General features: G+C 38.6%; 1 protein-coding gene across 2 annotated transcripts in view; it reads left to right on the top strand.

Moving 5' to 3' along the window:
- MAP3K7CL (MAP3K7 C-terminal like) overlaps positions 1 to 16,884 on the top strand; it is a 32,384-nt gene extending 15,500 nt beyond the window's left edge. For both annotated transcript variants that reach the window (XM_042031493.1, XM_042031492.1), the window contains 2 exons: positions 5,920 to 6,035; positions 15,445 to 16,884. In XM_042031493.1, coding sequence (XP_041887427.1) covers positions 5,920 to 6,035; positions 15,445 to 15,625 — 297 coding nt within the window. In that variant the 3' untranslated portion in view covers positions 15,626 to 16,884. The remainder of the gene's footprint in view (positions 1 to 5,919; positions 6,036 to 15,444) is intronic.
- The last annotated feature ends 311 nt before the right edge of the window (positions 16,885 to 17,195 follow it).

The raw sequence follows: 17,195 nt of genomic DNA, 5'->3' as shown, positions 1-17,195 counted from the left end.
GCTATGTAGTAATAAGCACCTTAAAAAAAAAGTAATAACTTTTCAGGTTTCAAGCATACAAAGGAAAATTTTGAAACCTGTTTTAAAAACAAACAAACAAAAAGCCTAAATTAGCTGATCCTTAAGCTGGATTTTGAAAGCAGCTTGAAAGCTATGCAAGTTCACCGAGTCACTTGGAAAATCAGAGCCTTAGAATTCTATGCATGCAGGCAGCAGACCACAGCCTGAGTACCAAGCAATTTGCACCTCTGTTTTAGGCTTCAAGCCCTCGTCTTCCTATGTTAGGCCCTGGCAGACAACTTGGCTATTTGAGCAGAATTACCTAGTGGTCCCACTTTTCCTCCCACAATCCTTCCATACCTATTCCCTGGGCAGCAGTATCAGATGGCAGGGCAAAGTTCAGTGCAGCCTCCCCTTGGCAGGGTAACAAACCCTGCTGTCCAAGCACCCAGCTCTACAGAGGTAGAGGTGGGATTGCCTGGAGACAAGGTCTTTCTAGGAGACTTAGTGAAAAAGCTCATTCTCTATAAGAACTCTTACTAAAGGATAGTTGTATTTGCAGCTACTTTCTGAAGAACAAAAAAGATCAGTATGTGTATTCTGATGTACTAGCTAGCTTCAGACTAACATGTTTTATTTTCAAATTACTTTTTTGAATGTTACATTTTTCTACATGTTCCCAGAAGCAATTTGTAAGAAAATAACTCAACTACTCTAAATCAAAACTGATATGTGGTCAACCAGACATGAAAGCCCTACATATGAGAACAGAGTAGCTTAAGCTATATTTGCAGCTTTATTCTTAAAAAAAACCTCCACAACTAAAATAACTTCCTGCTAAGTTATCAGTGAAACAAAACTCGTATTAATTAATTTCTTGCTTTCAATTCCTTTTGTTTGCAATATTGGAAATTATTCTCTTCCCACTAACAAGCATTACCTGCTTATTTGGGCTTTGGTGTCTTTTCCCCCCTCCTGTGTGTGAGCCATTTGGTGGGTAGTGCAGCAAGGGTAGGCTGGTTACACTTGTCACTCTGTCACTGGGAAACTTTAACCTTTGCCTTGTGTAAAAGCTGGACAGGTCCTTGGAAGGCACTTCCTTGATTAGCTGCATAGTGGCCCCTCTGACAGACACTTTACTGCGGGTTATCTGCTGTATTTAGAAACATACATCAGCATGAAAGGCCTTGTTTAGGTCACTGAAGGGAGAGGAGGGTATCTAGTGTAAAGTACCTGCATTGCTATGCCCATTGCATTGTCTGTCCCGTCCCAACACTTCCTGTGACTTGCTCAGTTCATCTCTCTGTTCTCCATCGAAGTCTTTATTCTAGCTGAGAGCTGGATCCTGAAGAGGAAAGAACACAAGTCACATATGGATACACAGGGTGTTCTATAATTCTTTATCTTTCAAAACCAGGTTGGATGGGGCTCTGAACAACCTGGTCTAGTGGAAGGTGTCCCTGTCCACGGCTGGGAGTTTGAACAAGGTGATCTTTAAAGTCCTTTCCAACACAAAACAATTATATGGTTCTGTGGACTCCTCTCATGAAATTGTGAGCTTGAGAGACATTTATGTCACATTTTGTATTACAAATCTGTGTAGTTAGATGGCTATAAAATTGCTGCAACAGAGAAAAAGCTCCAACCATTTATAACATCAGTTTTTTAAATCAAAGGATAGTTTTTCTTGCTTTAGTGGAGAATGCCCATATAACAGATGTAATGAAAAGTTATGAAAGTGGCAGTGTGTTGTGTGTGATATAAGCATTTAGCAGAAACCTTGTTTACTCTGGAACTTTAATTGCTTCTACTGAATGCCAGGATTCTTGTTAGACACATAAATTAATTTCAGAAAGTTTAAAAGTATACTGTGTTTTTAAAGAGGATGCTATATTTTTTTGAAATATATATTGATTCCCATGAGAATTCCTAGAGCACTGTGGTGCTCTATAATTAGATTTGATTGCCTATGAACTTGGCATGTCTCCTGTAATGCTGCTGTGATAACTTTGGTCTTAGATTATGTAAGACCATGTTATGCATGTATGTTAACATGTATGCATGTTCACCAAGTCAGAGCATCATACTAAGGTTAGAAAAGAATGGAAAATCTCCCAGGAAGGAGAGCAAAACTCACAATTGCTCTCATCCAGTTGACCTGAATTATTTGGATGAAAGAGAACTGCTTACTTTCATAGTAAAACTAGACTAGACTAGATGTATCTTAAAATAGGTATCTGAAACTGGTGGAAGAGTTCCAGTTGCACAACAAAAAGTAGCTGCAATGTGCTATTTTTGCTTGGCACAATGTGTTTTTTTCCATCGTAGAGGAGTGCACAAGGCCATATAATGAACATAGGCCACATTCAAAACATTGGCATTGGATTTTCCAGTTTTCCAGCAGAGTTTAGCTGAAAGTTACCAAATTTGCAAAAAGCAAGACACCACTCTTTAATTAGACCAGTGCTGAAGACTTCTAGACAAGTTCACATGAGCTGGAAAAACTGCCTGATACATTGTTTTCTTGAAACTTCAACTTTTTCAGGAGAAAGTTTTAATTTTTTTTCCACAGTTAAACAAACATGTAAATGCAAATAAACTTCAGTGAATTAGAAAATCAACTGTTTTAAAGTTTTTGAACGCTTGAATGGCACTGTCAACTCTACAGCTTTTGTGGATATGGAATGCTGATATTCATATGGCAAGGCAAAAGAATTTGTCACATGAGTGAAGCAAAAAAAAAAAAAATCAAACCTGAAAACTGTCATTCTGTGTCCCCCCAGCAAAGATTTTATTTAGAATACCTCCTTCAACCTGCCTTAAAAAGCAGGCAGAGAGGAGGTCAACCAGATTATTAGAGGAATGGAGCACCTCTCCTACAAGGAAAGCAGGTCCATTCCAACCCAAACCATTCTGTGATTTCCTATTTCTTCATGAACTGCCTTTGCATGTCATCTTCCAACATCTTTCATATCTGGATTCTGAACAAAAGTCTAAATAAATAGTGCATATGTCTTGTAAAGGTCTACATATATACATGCAGTTACAAGATGGTCTATAAGAGGATCTCTTAGTGTCTACCTGCTGGATTCTGCAGAACATTTATCAATGTTACAGTGAGTTACTCAACAAAATACAAGGAAAAATCAGACCTTGTTGAAAATCAGGCGTAATAGGATAGACCACCAGTATAACTCACAGCTGTAGCTTTTGTACTAGCTTTGTGAGCAAAATCAGAGATGCTGCATGTGCATATTTTGCCAGCACAGGAAAATGAGGGTGGATGACACTGGAGCCTGAAATGAACAGGATGAAAAGTAGCAACTGTTGCCATTTAATGCAACTTACTTTGGCAGGGGTTTTTTTGCTTGTCTAGCAGGTATACTTTTATTTACATTAATTTATGGACAGGCAAGGTACTTCATGAAGTAGCAAGCTCAGACTGTCCTAAGAGGAAGTTAAAGTATGGCTGTTTGTTTCTGAGTAAAAAATACCCCATACTGCAAATTGAATTTTATTAAGGCCTTCTGAAATTAGTCACCTCAGTAAACTAGCAATCTCTTAACATAAAAATATTATACAGACTTCATGGAATGCCATTGGATAGTATGTGCAATACTTCCCATTGCCTGGCCACAGACATTTAGAAAAGTCCTTCCAGGTGGAATGGAGATTTGTATCTCTCCTTTTCCCATGTTATTGCAGTAGAAGGTGTTTTCTAAATAAGCCCGTTTCATATCGTACTGACCAGAAATTACTCATGGATGCTGTAGATACTATCTCTGAAACCTTTCTTAGAAGTCTTCAAATTACAGAAGAGCAAACCAAATTCTCCAGTTCCAGCTGCTCCATGACTGGAAGTGTTCAAGGCCAGGTTGGATGGGGCTTGGAGCAACCTGGTTGAGTGGAAAGTGTCCCTGCCCATGGCAAAGGGGCTAGAACTAGATATTCTTGAAGGTCCTTTCCAACCCAAACCACTCTATGATATGATCCAATGATATTCTATCTAGTCATTTGAAAACATAATCACATTTATGTTTAAAAGAAAAATACACTAATAATTTAAAGGTTCTTGATATAGTGCTTAATACCATCAGACAAATTGAAAATAATTTTATTAACAGAAATTAGTAAACTGATTGTATAATTTGTTTTAAGTTTAATTTAAGTGATAAAATATCAGTGTAAGAAAAAACGTCACTGAAGAGGAAACAATAATAGGAAGGGGTTTAAAAGTCAGCAACTGGTTCTAAGTGAGACTTAGATACTAAGTTTCTGCATGACTAGATAATTTTTAGCTCTCTATATATATCTTTTGAGTGGGAAGCTGGAATATAGAAACTGAACACTGTTTTAATTTTTAAACTGATTTAAACCAGCTAGATTAGCAGAAACTAAATTGGAAGCAGATCCAAGGTGGTTTTTGCTTTGTTTTTGCTGTGTTTTTCTTTTGAAGTATCACTGTTTGGGGACTTTCCCCTTGGTACTGTTCAAAATTGTTTTATTGTGACGCACTTGTTGGTGGCTGATCTCTGGTAGATAGCAGAGATGCTGCTTTGGCTCATCCCTGCATTCTTGGATTAGAGCACTGAGACTTCTATATTCAGTCTTGTTAAATTTATGCTTATTATTTGGGTAGCTATATGAATGGTGCTACTGCTCATCCACATTGAAATGCAATTAAAAGCCCTTTTCTAGGGATTAGATTCATCAAGTAATGAGCTGTCCTTTTCCTTGGGTTCCCAAAATCTCCAAGATCAAGGAGGATGAAACAATGTGCTGCAAAACAATTCTGCTGCAACAGTTTCACATTTAGAACATGGAAAATGAGTGTCTGTGTTAAAATTTCAGGGAGGAATCACATACCATCTACAAGTACTTGCAAGGTCCATATATTACTTACATCTGTGATTTGGATTATGTCTGAAGCCAGTTTACCCTGTCTCCTGAACAAAAATGTTTTTAATCTTTGACTCTAATATGCTTAGTAAAATTTAAATTTCCAGTTTAGATAAAACAAAGGATTACAAGATCATAAATAGGAAAAGTCCGACTACTTGTGCTTTTCTTTTCCTAATAATGTCATTAAGGGAATATTATACTACATGGAAGAGTCAGGGTAGAACAGAAAGAAATGCAAAATAATCTACTAACTAATAATCTAATAACTCGATTGGATATTATTTAACTGGGCAGTAAAGGAACTATTTTAAGTGTTTCCTTTTATTTCAAACACGTGGCTCAAGCGTGCTATTTGGAGTTCATTTACAGTCAATAGATTCATGATGAATAACTTAAAAATACTTCCTGAAAGTGTTATGACCAAAATGTGACAGTCAAGCCTGAAGCCTGAATTAAGATGCATTCTTTTTTAAGGAGCAAAAAGCGCCTACATTTAACCAAAATGTACTTTCAAGAACTTTGATGAAATTCACATGAGGAGTCCTAGGACAGATTGGTTTTATTTGGCATATTTATTACATTCAGTGTGCGTTGAAAAAAGGCTGATCTTGCTGCAATGATATCATTTCCTGCAGTGAAAAGATGTGTGTGATAGGTCTGACCAATGCATCAGCTTTAGCATTTACATATCACTCTAGCTGAAAAAGAGGGAGGTAAGGGAGAAATCCTTATTTGAAAAATCTTCAGAGATATTTTGCAAAGCTGACAAGGAGAGTTCTGAAAATTCTTACAATGTTTGAAGTTTTACACATATGCAGGGAACTATTCTCAGCTTTTTCCTTCCATGAAAGGCCATCACTAGGAGTAGCTGGCCATATCCTGCAGTTAAGGGAACAAATTCTTTAGGTATTCTCACAGGAATTTAGATAAATACTGTATCTTTCAAAATATGTGGGGTTTTAACTAATATTTCATTCAAAAACAGTGGGGTTTTTTTCTTCTTTTTTTTTCTTAAAGCCTCTGCCTCCTTGTCATGACTCTAAGGAATCTATGCAGGTGTATAAACAGCACTGCAAAATAGCAGAAGAGTACAATGAGGTCAAGAAAGAAATTGCCCTGCTGGAAGAAAGAAAGTGAGTAGCTTTCCCAAAGGATTTACTGTTGTATATTCTCTTTGTAAAACCATGTTTGAAACATGAAGGTTTAACACTGTATTTTCTGACCTTATATACATATACACTTATATATGTATATACTTATTTATACATACCTTGTAATTGTGGCCTTCCAGTATCTGAAGGAAGCCTACAAGAAAGATGGAGAGAGACTGCTTATAAGGGCCTGGAGTGACTGGACAAGGGGGAATGGCTTCCCACTGCCAAAGGGCAGGGCTAGATGGGATATTGGGAAGAAATTCTTCCCTGTGAGGGTGGTGAAGCCCTGGCACAGGCTGCCCAGAGAAGCTGTGGCTGTGCCATCCCTGGAAGTATTCAAGGCCAGGTTGGACAGGGCTTGGAACAATCTGGCCTAGTGGAAGGTGTTCCCTGCCTGTGGCAGGGGGTTGGAACTGGATTATCTTTGGGGTCCCTTCTAACCCAAGCCATTCTATGATTCTATGATTTCATGCCTCTGCCTGATGGTCACAGTAGAGTACAAGTTGGCCATTGCTCTGTAAGATCAACTGAGGCCACTAAGGGCTCTGGGCCCTCAGCTTTGTGGATGTCCCTTAAATCCTTCATTGACAGCCTCTAGGTCATATAACAATCCAGTTCAGCTGGTACAGGTCCCCTTTTCAATTTTAGGTTTTTTTCAATAAACTTTGCATGCTTTAATGAAGAACATAATGGATCCTCATTTAGGCTTCAAATACTTGACAATATTAGTAAACATGTTTTTGTGAGGTAGGAATCTTCAGCTGCAGAAACAAGATGATGGGAGGGAAAATGTTAAAATCCTGTAGTCTTACAAGACAGCCAAAGGACTCCCTGAATCCAAACTATGCAGCGTAAGAAAGTGAGATGTCTTTATCCGGGTTGATGGCTATAGGCACAATATAGTTACTTTTTGCCTGAAGTGTCAAAGCTAGTTGAAGTTTCCCACTGCAAATCCCCTTCCACTGAAGGACCTGGTGTGGCACTCAGATGCTGACAGACTGGAACAAAAGCTAAAAAAGAAGATGTCCAATGTCATGGGAAAATGCATTTTGCATTTGATTCATCATTTTGCAGTGCTTCCATTTGATCCATCATGAATTGAACTAGGCCAATCAAAAGTAATTGGTATTTTAAAAAATATTAGAAGATAATTAATCATTAAAAATTTGCAATGATTTTTCAAATTTGGTTGTCTAATATAAGCTGCTCACATATGTATTTGGCAATCAATTCAGTGGAAACCACATGTCTTTGTCTACTCTGAAAATCCAAGCACAATATAAAATATTAAATGGTTGTTTAAGTGCTTGACTTTAGTTGTATAAACACCAAAGGTAGCCTTAAATCATTTGGGTTTTAGAGTCTAATATAAATCCATTATTATTATTATTGGCACATCCCTGAATCAGTTATGCCTATTTATGAAGAATGCTTGGAGCCATGAAAATGAGACATTCATTTATATTTTTGCACTTTCTGGAATTAAAAAAACATTGCTGTTTGAATGCAATTTTTTTAATCGATAAATGTGTGGTACTAGCTAACTTAGAAATGGTTTGCTTCTTGAGAACGGCAGGTAGATGCACAAAATTGTTTACCTGAACTCACAACTATCCTAATCAGCTTCTGAGCCCAGAGGTCAGCCTCTCAGTGGTGCTTGTCCTGGATGAATTAAAGGGCTTCAGGCTGGCATTTTCCTTCATTCCACCAATGAATGTCAACAGTGGAACAATGTCAGGAGGCTTCCACCACTGCTATCTTTGCTGAACCTGTTCTGTGAATTCCATGCTCCCATAAACATATGTTAAGAATGGCTGAATAAGGCAACAAATGGAATTATATTATTGTGAGTCTTATGTACCTTCTAATTACATATTTGCTGCCTTATGTTCGCATGCTGTATAGCTGTGAAGTGCCTAAACATGACAAATATCATGGCAGCACTTTTCACACCTCCCATGTGTTTTAATCTGAAAAAGTGATCCTACCACACTGGGATCAAAGATGTTTAATTTCCTACAGACTGGTGCACTGTGGTTGCCTGATTTTGAGGTTTAACAAGCTGCAAGTGCCAGCTGAAGGTGTTTTTTCTCCAGATGTGGACTGTTTATAACTCTTCCATCCAAGCAGATTATCCATTTTGTAGTATTTTGGAGCAGGTCTCATGAGACTGCCTTTCCCCCATGGGCTATCTTTCCTTTCTGTAGCAGTCTGTTTTTATTAAAACCTCCAGAAACTAACTGGGACCTCTTTACCACATGAAGTTTGGTTGAAATTGAAAGGTGGATTAGAAAGTTATTAGGACATGTGTAACTTTACATACATGTAAGCAAACAAACCTGAACACGTTAGCCTTGATTTTTATCTAAAGCTAGATAGAAAGGGAGTATAAGTGTGGAGGCAACAGAGTAAGTGAGAAGTAAAAGAGTTTTGCTCTAGTGTTCACGGATTGATGTCTAAAAACATTATCAGCACTTACAGTTTGAGAGTTAAAAGTAGTTTAGGGGGTAGCATATACTGAATGAAGAGTGGATTAGAATGGCTGGGGTGGCATGCATGTTTTGCACTGTGTGTGTATATATATATATATATGCATGTATATACTTATGTGTGTATATACTTATATATGCACCTTGCAACTGTGGCCTTTCACTACCTGAAAGGAGCCTGCAAGAAAGATGGAGAGAGACTATTTACAAGGGCATGTAGAGATAGGACAAGGCAAAATGGTTTTAAACCAATAGAGAGTAGGTTTGGATTGGATATTAGGAAGAAATTCTCCCCTGTGAGGATGTTGGGGCACTGGAAATGGTTTCCCAGAGAGCCCTGGCTGCCCCATCGCTGGAAGTATTGAGTATTCCATTTTTAGAAGGGAAGGATGCTTTAACTTGCCTAAAAAGTCTGATGAGATGCACAAGCTTTTGATTTATAATCAAATTGAAAACATGGAGTTTACAGTTTTCTAAAATTCACCCCTGCTGTGGTCATCTTCTTCTACATTTGAATTTGAATGTATGGAAACGAAGATTCCCAATTGCCTACTACACCTGCTATCTATTGTCTATTTCTCTTAAATACTATTTTGATAAAATGGACGGTGATCAATTTTCATCCCTTGTAATGGGAACAAACAGCTTTTATAGTGTACATTTTTCAGTGTACATTTTTATCAAAGGCAATCACAAGTGCTGTTGGATGGTACCCTTGCCAGTGCTCCCAACTTCTCTCCACAGATCAATTCACTTGTGTCATTCCAATGGCAAGTCCCACCTGGCAGCTTCTGTACCTGTGGTATCTGCTGATAGTACACACAGAATGCTGAAGGCTGTGACTGACAGGAAAAAAGCAGAAAATTGATTGCGCAAATATTTTTTATTTGTTGGCTAGGAGGAAGAAATATTATTAACCTGACATAAATACCTGTACAAGTATTAGAGCTTTTTAGCAAAAAAAAAAAAAAAGGAATAGAGATAATTCTACTTTAAACAATTTTTGTTCCAACCACCAAAGTTCAGTGTAACCTTTCATACATGAAATAATACATGCAGGTATATTTTTATATATATATATGGGGTTTTTTTAAGAAATAGAAAGTTGAAAAATATTGTTTTATAAATAGTGAAAAACATTGAATCTTTTACAAATTTTCAAAGGCTTTTACTTCTGCTTATCTTGACTTGTAATGTGAACATCGAATATGGACAAAGTAAAAAGTCAGTGAAGTGAAATGACAAGGGTTGCTTTTCATCAAGGCAAGAACAAAGCTTACTTAGTTTTTCTTTTGTGCAATATAGATGGCAAGAAAATGTACTAGGCTGGCAGTGGGAGAGAAGATGACAAGAATTTCACAGGAAAATGGGAAATGCCAAAGAGAAAAAGAGGTTGCAGTTTCAAAAAAGGGAAAATCAAAGGACAAAGCAAATAAGGAAAGGAAAAGAAGTTACTCAAGAACAAAAAAGGAAGCAAGAATTTGAAAGTACATTGGGTAGATTTTTTTGCTAATTTAATCATAGCTTTGTTTGCTATCTTCACTCAAACTCTTCACATTTATGCCAGCAATACGTAGTACAAGGGGAAAAAAACACTCTGGAATGGGAGACATGCTTGAAAATAAAAGAAAAGGGTGTGGAAGCGAGAACACACCACATTTAGGGCACAGAATGTAATTTAATTTATGTTCCAGAAACACACACATATTTCCATAACAGATGGTTTTGGGTATCTAACTTTGGGTGAAAGGGATGGGATGGCTGGTTATTTTGAGCACTTGTTATATTGCTATTACTAGATAATGACCCTGGATTATGTAGTTAAATATTAGAGTTGCCATGGTTGCTAGCTCTATCTTATATTCTTAGCACTGGCTGATTATCTCTTTTTCCTCCCCCAGACAATTCTAATATAACTCTACAGAAAATATCATTTGATCACCACCTGGTTTAGGATCATTCATTTTCTTGGCCATGGATATGATTTCTTTTCCTTCTTTTACACATTACAGTAGACAAAGAATCATAGAATTGTTAAGGTTGGAAAAGACCTTTAGGATCATCAAGTCCAACCACCAACCCAGCACCACCTCTTTGTTCACCATTAAACTGTGTCCTCAAGTGCCAGCCACCTCCACGTGTTTTTTTAACACCTCCAGGGATGGTGACTCCACCACTTCCCTGAGCAGCCCATTACAGTGCTTGACAAACCTTTCAATTAAAAAGTTTTTTCCTGATATCTAATCTGAACCTCCCCTGGCACAACTTTAGGCCATTTCCTCTCACCCTGTCCCTTGTTCCCTGGGAACAGAGCCTGGCCCCCACCTGGCTCCACCCTCCTCTCAGGGAGTTGTGGAGAGTGAGAAGGTCCCCCTGAGCCTCCTTTTTGCCAGGCTGAGCCCCCCCAGCTCCTTCAGCTGCTGCTGGTGCTCCAGACCCTTCCCCAGCTCCATTCCCTTCTCTGGACACCCTCCAGCCCCTCAATGTCTCTCTGGTAGTGAGAGGCCCAGAACTGGACTTAGGACTTGAGGTGCGGCCTCAGCAGTGCCCAGCACAGGGGAACAGTCACTGCCGTGGTCCTGCTGGACACACTATTTCTGATAAAATCCAGGATCCCAGTGGCTCTCTTGGCAAATGACATACAGTGGAGATGCCTGCTTAATTTTGTGGGAGCCTTTCTTATGTTTTAGCTTGCTCTCATGACCGTAGGACTGTTTCTAAGCTTTTTAGTCTAGAGGATTTCTCCAGGTACACTGTTTCTTGAGTGTCTTTCTCAACATTGTGAAGACAAGTTGTTTTCAGACTTCCAGGTACTTCAGAAAAAGATTGGCATAAACTTTAAAGGCAACCTTTTAGCTCAGTAATTTTTTGCATTCTAGACCTGTTTTTTCATCATCTCACATGTATGCAAAATATATGTTACTTGCCAAATACTAGAAACTAAATTACAGCTTTTCTAATACGGAGACGTCCTCTTCTAAAGGAAGTGTTCTTGCCTTTGGAAGGTCCTTTCCAACTCAAACTTTTCTGTCATTCTCTGACCTTTTATGTGTTGGCATCTGAGACACATTTACATTAAAGCAAAGTTTAATGTCTTTAGTGATGTTGTTTTTAGATTAATTAGTAGACTTTGAACATGCAAGGACAATCTCCTCAGACAGCAGTTACCTTACAGTGTGTCATAATTCCCCATTATGGGAAAGCCATGCCAAATATGGGAAGAGAAAATGACCTTATGGGCACCAGTACACACCAGTTGTCGGGGAAGATACTGTACTGCCACAGATGCATGATCCTGGATACCTTGTTCACAATGGGGGAAAGACAAATCTGATTCTTTGTATTCTGGAAACTGTTTTCCTTGTGTCCAGTCCATTTCTAAATACACTCATCTGCAGACAGTTATCTGCTTAGTCTGTCACTTTTCTTTGTATTTATTCCTTGTGAATATGAGTGTTAAGGAGCTCTGTTCTCTGCATGTTCAGTCATTAAGGCCAGAACAAGAGAAATAATTTTGCTAAGACCATGCGTGCTTTTCTCCTGTTTTGGCATGGCTTATGGTTTATTGGTTTATGATGCAAATCACTAATGTTGCCTCCCAAACCCCTCCCCAAAAAAGAACACTTCAAGTGCAAGTTACAGATTGTCTCAAAGCTTTGAGTACCTCAGCACTAGTTTAGAAAATACCTTATCAATACCGTTAATATTTAAACTTGGGGTAACCATTAACAGAAAACACAGATTACACAGTGCTACATCTATTTATTAAGCATCCACAACAAAGTCTAGATGGTGCAAGAGCTTAGTATGGTGTTCTCTAACCTCTGAAAGCTAAGTTCAAATCTTGGATTAGATCAGATGTAAATGTTAGTTACTGTCCTCATCCTTTTGTGAGCTCCGTAAACTACACCATTCATAACATTTAGCAATTCCCTGGTACTCTAATTTTAGATCTGTGGCAAGCTGACAGTATTAGCCTGAAACATCACCCTATCCCACAAACAGGTGTTGATCCTGATGGGAAGGGAGTAAGTAAGTTCTGCTGACTCAGAAGTGGGCAATTTTACTACCTCAGTGCAAGGAAATTGCTTTCTGTGAGGGAGGTACGAGAGTGTGGACTACAGCAATAAGTATATTTTGATTTTAATGCACTTAGAGTTTGTTTGCTAGCAAAGCTAAATCCTGGGGAGGGGGGAGGGAAGTTATCTGTGCTACTTGAGTATTACTGGAGAGCAGCATGAAAGCCATGCCTGCACAGAATGTCATCAAATCAGGACTGACATTCATTAATAGAGCTGTCTGAGTTTACACGTTGCCTTTCTGTGCCTCTCCTGGCTCAAGTCCAGAGCAGTCAATACCATTCCTTTTCAAGTACTGAAAGTCCCCACCTGCTTTTAAGATGCTGATTACCTATTAGTGTGTTCACTGCATCTCCCTTTTAAGAAGCTCATGAGTGTAAGAAAAGTAAGGAAGAATGATTCTGAATTCATTTGTTTGGACACTTCTGATTTAACAATCTGTAATTTGAAAGAACTTAATTTAGCCCTTCAGTCCAACATTGCACCAGAGAGTAATTGCAAAGAAATATTGCAGAAGTTCTGATTTGCTCTCCAGAGACAAAAGTCTTCCAGAGAAAGTCCAGAGAGACTGGGGGGAAAAAAAAAAAAGGCAACTGGAGTTGTAAAACCTCATTGTCCCTGAATGTATTTCCCACATTAAATCATTCCTCCATGGCCTCTGGCCCATGAATAAGAGCTGTCTAGCAAGACTGTCTTGCCCTCTATGAAAATTGGTTGATCTAGAATGGCGCAGCCACAGAGAAATGAAACTCTTAGTGGCTTGCTGTGTTTAAAACTTGTACAGCTATGTTGTGTTAAATGTAAACAGAATGCTACTGAGCAAAAATACCCTTTTGATGTTTTCTCTCAAAAGCCTAATTGAATGCACCTGTCACCTGGTGAAAGGAAAAAGAAGAGGCTTTGCTGCAGCATAGCTGCATTACCTCAGTAGTAGAAAACAAAGACATCATATAGGAGGGTGCCTATATGCTGCCTTTTTGAGATGAATTAAAATTTCTGTAACAGTTGCTAACTCTTCTCTCTTTTTTTCCTTTTATTTTTTATCTAAGGGAAGCACAGTTGGTAGAAATGGCTGTGCCAAGGGTCTCTTCTAACTTGTGACTCTTTGAACTGCGGTAACTGTGACTGTAAACAGTCAACTAAACCATGGGCACACATGCTATCACTGAAAGCTGCAGTAAAGACAGAGGAAGGTCAAACTGATCCTAAAAGAAGGTCAGACAGAAGTGTTTTTCAAAAGCAAGATTTACAGTTTTCCTGCTCTAAGTGGTAGCTTTGCAACTACAAGTAACATAAGTGATCAGCAAACACAGAAATGTTCTCTTTTCATGAATACTCTGACCTGTGGGAATAGAATTCCTGATCTGTAGGAATTTCCTGTCTGAAAGCATTGGTCTAGCCTGACAAGAGGGCTCCTTTAAGGACTGCAGTGAAATCTATCCACTATGAAGGCATTAACAACTTCCCACTGATGATCTACAAGCATTGTTTTGACATGACTGAAAAGTAAAGTCACAGGGCTATGAACAGTTAAAAGATTAACTAATCTCTGAGATAGAATGATCAAAAGAACCTTTTAGAAGGGACTTCCTGTAACGGAATTTTCGACTTAAAGGGAAAAAAAAAACCCAGAGGCCAGGCTAGCCTGGTGGGTGACTAAGGGGAGAGCAATTAGATACTCAGTGAATTACTCATGCCTTCAGTGTGTTTTAAGACCTCTTTTATCTTAACTTGTGCTGAGGTAATTTCAGTTGATACTATACAGGAAACTCCGGCTCCTGGCCAGCTCTGGGCATACAGAGCACTGTGTGAGTCCATCCAAAAGAAGCCACAGCTTAAATCCTCCTGTGTCTCCACTTAAGAAGACCAGGAAGGGTCAGGTTTGCAGCTATATCACTCTTCCTCAGCAGCAGGGCTAAGGTCTGAGCCTAAACACATTATAGAAACAATAGATGTAGTTCAGATTCAGTGCCTAGTACTTACTGACTGGATTTGTCTGTAGTAGAGAAAAGGAAACCAGGCACACTTCACAGAACTTACTGATAAATCTAACCAACCAAACAAAAACACCTCGCTCTCTTTCAATGATATCTGGTATCAAGAGAAAAATAAATTGTTATTCTTCTGGCAAAGTATTAGCAAGACATCTCCAGGAACTTGATTCTCCACCATGAACTGCATGTTCAGCTCTTACTGACGTTAGAAATCACAGAATCATGCAATCAATAGAATGGTTTGGATTGGGAGGGACCTCAAAGCTCATCCAGTTCCACTCCCTGCCATGGGCAGGGACACTTGCCACTAGACTGGTTGCTCCAAGCCCCATCCAACCTGGCCTTGAACAGTTCCAGGGATAGGGCAACCTCTGCCAGGGCCTCACCACCCTCACAGGGAAGAATTTCTTCCCAATATCCCATTTCACCCTGCTTTCTTTCAGTTTAAAGCCATTCCCATGTCTTGTCACCTGTGTGAGGAGTCCCTCTCCAGCTCTGTTGGGGCCCCATTTGGTACGGGAAGGGGCTCTAAGGTCTCCCCAAAGCCTTCTCTTCTGCTGAGCAGTCCCAAATACAGACACATGAACACAGCATTTTTCAGGTTTGGTCACTGAACAGCAAACCTATCAGAGATTTTGGAAGCTTCATCTTTTAAAGGGAAAAAGCAGGACTCTAAAAAATTAATTCTCTAGGTCCTTGTTTCACACAAGTTCAAGTAATACAAAGTAAGTTAACAACCCACAGCCCATCTTTGACCTAACACATGACAACAAATTTTTGCCTACTGCTATTTTTAATATTTGGGGTTTTTTTTCATAATCATCAGAAAAGAGCTGATTGCCAGACTGGAACAAGTGGAAAAAGAAAGCATGGATGCTGCTCAGCTGGCTAAGGAATATGCAGAACTGACAGAGGAGAACCGAACACTGAAGCTGGCCCAGACGCAGTGCGTGGAGCAACTGGAAAAGCTCAGAATACAGTACCAAAAAAGACAGGGTTCCTCATAACTCCCAACTAGCTCATGTGAGGCAGTTCATACAGGATTGTTCCTGTGTTGGAAAGAGATTTTAAAATAAAGATCTGTTTAATATGTTGCAACACTTTACTACAGATACAGAGTATGTAGAAGTCTATATTTGATTTAATGCTTGCCACCCAGTAGCTTAATATAATGGATATTTCATCCATTATATAATGGATGTTTTATTTCAAGTAATGTAATTGAAGTTAATCTATCCCCATTATATGTTCTAGTGGATCAGGTTTCTTTTCTAAACATATTTCTTCCAATTTAAGAAGATATGGATACACTAGAAAATTATATAAATAGTCTCTGTGCTGGAAATTTGGATCATACTAAGGCATACAGCAGGGACAATATTAATATATGGAATAGATGCATGTTAATTTTAGTTTGGTGAACTCTTTTTAAATTATTTTTCCTCATGCCTAAAGTGTTTGGAAGTTATCTTGAAGCAGATCTCCTCACTGGTAAAAATTATATTTCATGTCAACTTCACACTGTTGTATAAAATCTGAGAAATTTCACATTTAAAGTTGAAGTAACAAAATCATTTTTTATCAAATAAATGCACTGCCAGTGATAATTTGCAAGTTATAAAATTAAAAGCAAACATATGAGATCAAACTTACCTTCCTCAAGTGTAAAGATTACTTGAGAGCCTTTTTGTTGTACTTTTGGCATGCAAGGAATGAAAAATTATTGTAAGAATTATAGTTTCATCATAGTTTCAACTGAGACTATGTCAGTAAAATTGTTATGAGGATCTTTTGTTCTTATTTTCTGGTCTGTTTTGAAACATAAGTGGCTGTAAGTATGGACAGGAGTTCCATGATATACAAATAACCGGGAAGTAAAATGTCAGTTTTACTTGCTCTATTTATCCCTTTATTTTCTTAGATCAACTGAAAAATCTTTGTTATACTTCAATTTCTATTCATACAGCAGTTTTTCATTAAAAGTTGATGTAGAAAAGCCCTTTTATGTTCTGAATGTTCTCAGATTACCTTGTATTTTAAACTCTGCTTGACAGATGCAGCTTGTCACATCTTCATGAGCTTGGAATTCAACTTAATGTGTTATTAGTACTGAAATGTGTCTTAGTAACTGAAAACTATGAACTTAAGATTTCCACCAGAACTTTAGCTTTGATTGTTATCACTGATCTATTATGAAAATGGAATTTGATGTTAATCAGAACAATTCCTGGCAGCAAAGGGGACAAATAAAGAATGACAAGCTGCCCGTTATTGTTCTGTGCTAATTGCCTACAGTATTCCCTGCAGCACAGGTGTGAAAACTGGCTCTGCGTTACTCCAAGCACCTGGCACTGCAGCAGGAGAGCATGAAGAGGTAGCCAGAGAGGACAACCTTGTTTCCACTTCTCCTCCTGAGCCACCAGGGCAGCGTCACCATCCAAACCTGGCACTGCTTCTTGCTGTACCTGGGAAATCACCATTCTTGAGGCACGCACTTCCTGCTGGGATGCTCCTGAGCCATATAACACTGTATTTATTCCTCTTTCCTTATTATCTGAGGATCCAATTTTCCCTGTA

The sequence above is a fragment of the Corvus kubaryi genome, unplaced genomic scaffold, assembly GCF_017639235.1.
Source record: "Corvus kubaryi isolate FWS band 111438036 unplaced genomic scaffold, C.kubaryi_AGA036_p1.0 37341, whole genome shotgun sequence".
Taxonomy (NCBI): domain Eukaryota; kingdom Metazoa; phylum Chordata; class Aves; order Passeriformes; family Corvidae; genus Corvus; species Corvus kubaryi.
Note: the sequence above shows the minus strand (reverse complement) of the source record. Positions and strands in the feature narration are given on the sequence as shown.